This window comes from Eurytemora carolleeae, unplaced genomic scaffold, assembly GCF_000591075.1.
Source record: "Eurytemora carolleeae unplaced genomic scaffold, Eaff_2.0 scaffold306, whole genome shotgun sequence".
Taxonomy (NCBI): Eukaryota; Metazoa; Arthropoda; class Copepoda; order Calanoida; family Temoridae; genus Eurytemora; species Eurytemora carolleeae.
This window is the reverse complement of record NW_019396197.1, coordinates 216,708-225,117: the sequence shown is the minus strand read 5'-3', so window position 1 is coordinate 225,117 and position 8,410 is coordinate 216,708. Positions and strand designations below refer to the sequence as shown.

At 34.0% G+C, this 8,410-nt stretch overlaps 1 protein-coding gene across 2 annotated transcripts; it reads right to left on the bottom strand.

Annotated features, from left to right (window-relative positions):
• Nucleotides 1-680: 680 nt before the first annotated feature.
• On the bottom strand, nt 681-7,904 carry LOC111697881 (sodium/potassium-transporting ATPase subunit alpha). 2 transcript variants are annotated; one of them, XM_023468014.1, is made up of 4 exons: nt 7,875-7,904; nt 6,756-6,831; nt 3,990-4,077; nt 681-3,322 (listed from the first exon to the last, which is right to left on the bottom strand). In XM_023468014.1, exons 3-4 carry the CDS (start codon nt 4,034-4,036, stop codon nt 769-771), a joined length of 2,601 nt encoding a protein of 866 aa, XP_023323782.1. In that variant the 5' UTR covers nt 4,037-4,077; nt 6,756-6,831; nt 7,875-7,904; the 3' UTR covers nt 681-768. The 2 variants fall into 2 exon arrangements, with proteins under 2 accessions (XP_023323782.1, XP_023323783.1); XM_023468015.1 differs by lacking the exon at nt 7,875-7,904 and adding an exon at nt 7,792-7,803.
• Nucleotides 7,905-8,410: the final 506 nt, after the last annotated feature.

The following is an 8,410-nucleotide window of genomic DNA, read 5'->3' as shown; positions in this document are numbered from 1 at the left end:
ACCCCCACGCGCCTGTTTATTTCAATTCGACCAAGAAGATACTTGGATCTTTTCAATTTTGTATTTAATAAAAGTATTTTCATTTCATATTGTTTTTGGATATTTCAAGAGTTTTTTCACATATTTCTTTTCTTTTATAAAAGCAATTTCTAAAGTTAATTTGATCCGAGACAAAAAAGGATACGTGAAACCATCAGAAGTATACTTTCCCTTACATTTATATTTTCTACTTTATACACATAACAAAATATATATAGTAAAATATAACACTTTAAAACTTTTTTTTTGTCGGCTCTTGATTATCATAAATAAAAATTCATGTCGAAATGCTTATTTAAATTTTGATATTTTTAAATACACAATATTTTAATATTCCAAACACTGCATCTTTATATAAACAAGCGTTTTTGCCACAAACTCAGATTTTCTTATCCATATTCTTTAAACCCCGTTTTTGTAGACCATTGATATTTCAAACTATAGATTATGGAAAATCTAGTAGTGTAAGTTTGAAATATCAAAGGTTTACACAATTAGTTTGTAGAGATTTAGAGATTAGAAAGTTTATGTTTAGGGAAAAAAACTCAATTCCTTTGCCATTTAGCGTCTTTATAATATAAAAAATTGTAATTATCGATTCAAAAAAAATAATTAGTTATGTGTTTAAAATTTCAACGTCGTCAATTTTAAAACTCTTTATTGGTCATTGTACTAAATTGACATTGATTGCACTCTTGAAATAATCTCATAAAAATGAACATTGTTCAATTAATAATAGGTTTCCTGTTCAACCCATCCTCCAGGGTAGCGTCGGAGCAAATACTTTCTTATCTCATCGTAGATAAAGATAAGGATCGAGAAGGGTAGAGCTGGAAACCACCAGTTCAGCTTGAGAGGATACATCCGTAGTCCCTTGTCCATCCCTGGTGTATAGGAGAGGAAGGCGGCCAGTGCAGTCTCAAATACGAGCCCGAAGTTTAGCATCATGTTCTTCATTCCTTGTGTGAACACAGAGTTCTTTCTTGTTTTACAGATGATCAAATCTGCCCATTGGACAATCACAATTGATACAAAGAAGGCGGTGTGGCAAGTGAATTCTAAAACTTTTCTATCATGGTAAGTCCACTCCTGGCCATAGGAGTCTTCAAGATCATTGATTGATTTGGAGTCCCATCGTTTTCTAATTCCAAACAAGTCCTGGGGTAGGAATCCATTTTCAGCTAAGATAACAAAGTATACAAAGAAGCCGGCAGACGCCTGAATCATGCCAATCTGTCCATATGCCATGGAAATAAGGCGTTCGTTGACCAATTTGTCGGTGAATGGATTTCTAGGCTGTCTTTTCATAATATCAGATTCAGCTTCTTCATAGGCCATTGATATAGCTGGTAGCATGTCTGTTCCCAGATCAATACACAGGATTGTAACTGTTCCAAGGGGTAGTGGGATATCTGCCAATATAAAAAGAAGGAAAGGAGATATTTCAGGAATATTAGATGTTAACGTGTAGGCAATAGATTTTTTCAGGTTGTCAAAGATCAGCCTGCCCTCCTCAACCCCTGTTACAATTGATGCAAAATTATCATCAAGAAGAATCATGTCAGCAGCTTGTTTAGAGACGTCAGAACCTGCAATTCCCATAGCCACGCCAATATCAGCCTTTTTCAGGGCAGGGGAGTCATTAACACCATCACCAGTAACTGCAACAATAGCTCCCATTCTCTGACAACCCTCAACTATGATCAGCTTCTGCTGAGGAGAAGTTCTAGCAAATACAATCTCTGTGTGATGAATCAAGATCTCATCAATCTGGTCTTCACTGAGATCTTTTAACTCTCCACCATGAACTACAGCAGCTTTAGCATCCCTGGGGTTGACTTCAGCAATTGGGATATTTAGCCGAGCAGCAATATCTTCAACCGTTTCATTTCCTTCGGAAATGATACCAACCGACTTAGCGATGGCCTTAGCAGTGATCGGATGGTCCCCAGTTACCATGATAACTTTTATTCCTGCCGACCTACATTTTGTAACGGCATCAGGTACCGCAGCTCTAGGTGGGTCAATCATAGACATCAAACCAACAAACCTTAATCCGTCCAGGGGGAAATTAACCTCTTCAGGATTGAACTGAAATCCTTCAGGAAATTTTTCTTTATCCAAATTAAAATCACAGAATCCTAAAACTCTTTCACCTAGTCCCCCTAGCTCCATATAGGCCTCGTTAAACAATGTTTTCCATTCCTCTGTAAGCTCAGTTTCAACTCCATCGATAACAATGGTTGAGCAACGATCAAGTATTCTCTCAGGAGCTCCTTTCATTGTTAACAAGTATCCAGGAACATCAGCATCAGAACACTCATGAATAGAAACTTGATATTTATTTGTTGAATTGAAAGGAATCTCGCAGACCTTCTTCCTCTCTGCTCTGTAGTCCAGAACCTTTCCCTCTGATAGTTCTACACATTTCAGCAGTGCTGCCTCCGATGCATCTCCGTTCACTTCTCTCTTCAATATTGGAACATTCTCTTGTCCAACCTTAAACTCGGCTCTATTACAGAGAGCAGCAACTCTTTTCAGAGCTTGCCATCCTGCCGCCTCCTTGTTCATAGTTGTTCCTGACTGGTCCTCAGTTGTATCTGCTTCAATGATCTTGTTGTCAAACCACATGTGAGCCACGGTCATTCGGTTCTGAGTCAGTGTTCCTGTTTTATCTGAGCAGATGGTTGAAGTGGAACCCAGGGTTTCTACAGCTTCAAGATTCTTCACTAAACAGTTCTTAGATGCCATTCTTTTAGCTGTTAGGGTTAAACATACAGTTACAGTCGCCAGTAATCCTTCTGGTACATTTGCAACTATAATACCAATTAGGAAGATGACAGCGTCTAACCAATGGTATCCTAGAACAAATGCAATGAAGAAGAATGTAACTCCAAGGAATACCGCTACTCCAGTGATTAAATGGATGAAATGCGCAATTTCCTTTGCAATTGGAGTGTCTCCTGTATCCAGTCCCGAGGCTAATCCTGCAATCCTCCCCATCACGGTGTTATCTCCGACCATAACCACAATTCCTTTACAGGTTCCTTCAACCGCGTTGGTTGAGAAAAATGCCAGGTTTTTGGTCTCCAAAGGGTTCTCATGGGTGTACTCGGGACCTCGGGATTGAGGTTCAGACTCTCCAGTTAGAGATGAGTTATCCACCTTGAAACCTCTGGCCTCTACTACCCTGATATCTGCTGGGAGTCTGTCCCCAAACTTGACCTCGATAACATCTCCCATTGTTAGCTCTTCTGCTTTGATATTCAACTTATCCCCATCTCTACAGGTTCAACGAAATTGTGAAAACTTCCTCATTTTCAAAATAAAATGTTTTCATAAACAAAACTGTCGATAGGACAGTACAGTACATGTACAAGATTAGTAAAAAAGAAAAGTGTTTCAAGATATTAAGGAAAGTAAATAGTAAAACATTTTTTGAGGAAAAAAGCTAAACTTGACATTTTATTGCAACCCAGGATTTCTTTCTAATTCTCTGAATCTATAGAGCTCCTCCAACTTTAAATGATATTTTTAACTATTAAACAGTTGACAAGGTTTTCAGGATTTTTTTTTTTATAAAATGGTCAGATTTATTGCTGATTTGCCCAAGAGAATTGTGTCTTTGCCATAAACTCGAAGTTTTAAATACCTATATATCTCTGAGACCCGATGTCTTAAACCTTAGATATTTCGAACTATGTGTTCTGTTGGATCAAATGATCTAAGATCTAAGAAAATACCATAGGGTTAAACCTTCAGGTTTCCAAGATATATAGAGAATATAAAATTGGTTTGTGGCAAAGACTTAATTCCTTGTTCCTTAATCTTTGGCCGTCTTTAGAGATAAAAAACGTATAAATATATGAGAAATATTAAAATAATTCTCAGAAAGGATTAAAAAAAAGAATAATGAGGGATTATTAAAATATTTGAAGACAATTCCGTCCCTGATGCAAAGAGCATACTGAGGAACCATGTTAGCAAAGGATTCCATTATTTTAGAAGATTTTGACTCCTGGTAGTAAGAAAAGACACCTAAAATATAAATACTTCAATGAAAGTCGTCTTTTTCACAATTTTGATATACAAGGAGTCCCAAAAAACATGGGAATTCAGTGACGAACTCGATATCGTCTTTGTTATGAATTAGCATTGTAACACCAAGTTTCAAAAGCCATAATATTATTATGTCTGCTGGAGTTTATTTTATGAAAAGAGTAAAAGACTTTAGACTGTCTCTGCAAGATGAACAGTGAATACGGACAAGTTCACTCTGTTTGCATACTGCAATTTTCTTGTTTTACTAAGTACAACCATACAGTCAAAACATAAACAAACAAAATGTGAGCATAGCAGAGGAAACTCTTACAGATTATATAGCTTTCTCAGAGCCCAAAACTTAAGACAGGGTATCGTTATTAAAACCAGTTCTAAAACCCGGGTTTTATGAACGGGGTTAGGGAGTTTTGTGAAAATAAATATTTTTGTTATGAAATATTATATAATTCAGTTTGTTTATGTTTTCCATTTTTTTCGAATCTCTTAAAACAAAATCTACACAAGTGTTAAGACCCCAAAAAGGAAACTCAGGAGTCTCGTTCAATGATACTCTTTTAAATTTCAGGCTCAGTAGGTATCAATCACTATACTAAATCAAAGAATTTTTAAAAAAGACGATATCGAATTCGTCACTGAATTCCCATGTTTATTGGGACACCCTGTAATTTGTTGCTAATGGGTTTCTATATAGCAGCCTATACAGAAAAAGGACTGTATTTGTAACTTCAAGTGACTCTCAATGCAAGGATGGCAATACCCGATTCACAAAGGTACACTTGGAACTCTGATCGATAATGTGGAAAATCTTGTAGTTCAGTTTCTAACTTTGATATTTCATATGATTTTCCCTGCAGTAGCTTTGAAGAGAAACCACAATGGAAAATAAGCAGTTATAAAATCTATAAATATTGATATCTCGTTTATATTTGATCAGACACAGGTTTTAAGAGTACCGTTGTGAGTCGGGCATTGCATGGAATTGGCCACTTAAAATAAAAGTAAAGTCCGTTTAACCGTTACAGATTAAAAATTCTTCTTCTTTTCTAATAAAATAATTCAAATTACAAATTTATTCTGGTTTTGACTGTCTTGTTTGCTTTGTTTTATAAGGTAAAGGCCAACATTATAAATGTTGCAGGGAAATAACGTAGAAGTGAATTTAAAATTCAATTTTGAAAACGTTGGATGTTAAGAAGAAATTTGTTTGAAGAAATTTATGTTTCCTAGGATTAAAATTTGGTTGAAAAGTTGTCAATCAATGTTTCACTAAAAGGCATATTTCAATATTTCAAAATTTTTATATTTCATCTTTATTTTGATTTTCTGACAGATACTGACAATACATTCTTTGGTGTTTTCAATTCTTTTGAACAGATACCCCTTTATCTTTCCTTTGTGAAAAAGTGGCTTGTAAAAGTGTTATTAAAGAGGTGCATTAAAATGTTAAAAAGGTGGTGTATAAAAGTGTTAAAAAGGTGACGTGTACAAAAATTAAAAAAAAAAGTGAAATAGAAAAATAGAAAAATGTATAATATGTTGAGAATGTATTACATGTAATATGTGAGAATGTATTACATGTAATATGTATAATATGATGAGAATATATTACATGTAATATGTATAATATGTTGAGAATATATTACATGTAATATTATAATATGTTGAGAATATATTACATGTAATATGTATACTATAATGAGAATATATTACATGTAATATCTATAATATTTTGTGAATATATTACATGTAATATGTATAATATGTTGATAATGACTAAAAATGATCAAATCTAAAATGAAATTCTAATTAGCATATAATATGTATAATTTGTTGAGAATATATTCCATCATTACAAGTAATATGTATAATATAATAATGACTAAAAATGATAAAATCTAAATTGAAATTCTAATTAGCATGAAATTAACCAGTTCAAAAGGTTACCCAAGGAAAACATTAAACGATGTAAATTTGAATACAGTGATAACCAGAAAACTGTAGAAGTTATTAAATCATTTATTAAGTAAACTGGGTCTGTTTACACTGCACAATTGCTGTGATCATGTTTATTTAAAGTCATAACTTGAGTCTCGAAGTCGACTCTTGGTTATCACTGTATTTATGCTTTTTTTTCAAATTAAATGAATTTTTTTAGTTTCATCATAATTTAAAGTGACCCCCCACCATGTCTAACTTCCAAAGGTACCCTTTACATCTGAGTAACAATGAAAACTATTATTTTTAAAAAAGTGTTGAATTCTGTATACTTCCTTCTTTGCTTCTACGGAATAAATCCTCAAGTAACTTTAAAATAAAATCATTATCTTTATGTAAAAAACAAGGTTATCTTTCTCGTTTTTGCTCAGCCAGACAAACGTTGAAAAGGTACCGATATGTAAAATGGAGGGTTACTGAAAATTATGTGTACAGTCCCTTTAACTAATTAGAGAGGGGCACATTATACTTTTTTAATTTTGTTCGTTCATCGTTTTTAAATCGTTCCTTGTTGTTTTTTTCCCTTGTTTTTTTTAAAAAAAACTATCATTTTTCATTTTTCTGAACGATCCAATTCGTTCGTTCATCGTTCTTTTCTTTTTCTAAACGACACCCTTTTAATCCAAAAATTTCAAAAAACAATGCCCATCCTTGCTAACCTGTGATAACAACAACTGCTGTAAGCACTATTCCCAAATAAAGATTATCATCAGGGGGTTCCTCGAAGGTTGAAGCCTGAAAAGAAATTTATTTTTTATTTTTGTTGCAATTGTTTTTATTTTTATTTTTATACAAGTTTATTTTTCTTAAGAACCTTTTAGATCATTGATCTACAGTTACCAATACTAAACATAAACACATAAATCTACTGATGTCGAAACCATCTATTATCTGTTATCTTTAAAAACAAAGTAGAAGCCTGTGATAGAAAATAAGTGTGCAGGGACACCGAAGATCGAAATGAAGCCACGTTTAAAGCCTTGTTAAACAGTTTGTAATGGTATTTAAATCCCCAACATTGTTTCCTTATGCTCTTGATGCTTGGCAACACACTTAAATTAGGATCCTATATCATTAAGCAACGAGACTTCTCTTGACCTAGAATGTAAGCATTTTAAGTTTAGAATCCTACATTATCAAGCAACGACACTTTTCTTGACCTAGAATGTAAGCATTTTGAGATTAGGATCCTACGTTATCAAGCAACAACACTTCTCTTGACCTAGCATGTAAGCATTTTGAGATTAGGATCCTACATTATCAAGCAACAACACTTCTCTTGATCTAGCCTGTAAGCATTTTGAGATTAGGATCCTACATTATAAAGCAACAACACTTCTCTTGACCTAGCTTGTAAGCATTTTGAGATTAGGATCCTACATTATCAAGCAACAACACTTCTCTTGACCTAGCTTGTAAGCATTTTGAGATTAGGATCCTACATTATCAAGCAACAACACTTCTCTTGACCTAGCTTGTAAGCATTTTGAGATTAGGATCCTACATTATTAAGTAACAACATTTCTCTTGACCTAGCTTTTGTACACACTACACACTGTGCTTAGAATCAATCTTCGTAAGATTCACAATCCAACCTTTTTGTCTGTCATATTTTAACGTCTAAAGATACTTTGAATTAATATTGAATAAAATATACTGTAATTTGTGCTAAACCTGAATTATTGTAAACTAAACCTGGATTGAGTAGGCTAGGAAACTAAACCTGGATTCAGTAGGCTAGAAACTAAACCTGGATTGAGTAGGCTAGGAAACTAAACCTGGATTGAGTAGGCTAGAAACTAAACCTGGATTGAGTAGGCTAGGAAACTAAACCCGGATTGAGTAGGCTAGAAACTAAACCTGGATTGAGTAGGCTAGAAAGCAAAGAATTGCTCCCAGCCAAAGTAGAAGAGCAAACCCACCAAACAGATTCTCACAGAACTTGACCCACTCAGGAGTTTTTGCTGGAGGAGTTAGTCTGAAGAAAAAGTTGATTAGTAGAATACATTTCGGGGAAGAAAACTAATATCCTATGATAGAGTTATATAGTTATATATATACTGTAAGCTGGATACACACCTTGTTTGTGTACTTTTTTACTATTAATCAGTTTTTTTGAAAACATAAACAAAGATTGTATGCAAAGGTTAAAGCCAGGCTTATTTCCTATCCGCTGAACTAATAACTAAAATGTACACGAACTCTTTTCTCCCTTCCTTGTGTATAAGTATCTATGATTGAGGAAGAATGATGAAGAATATTGAGAATATTACCCGAGGTAAAAATATAAACCATGTTTTGTTAAGATAAGATA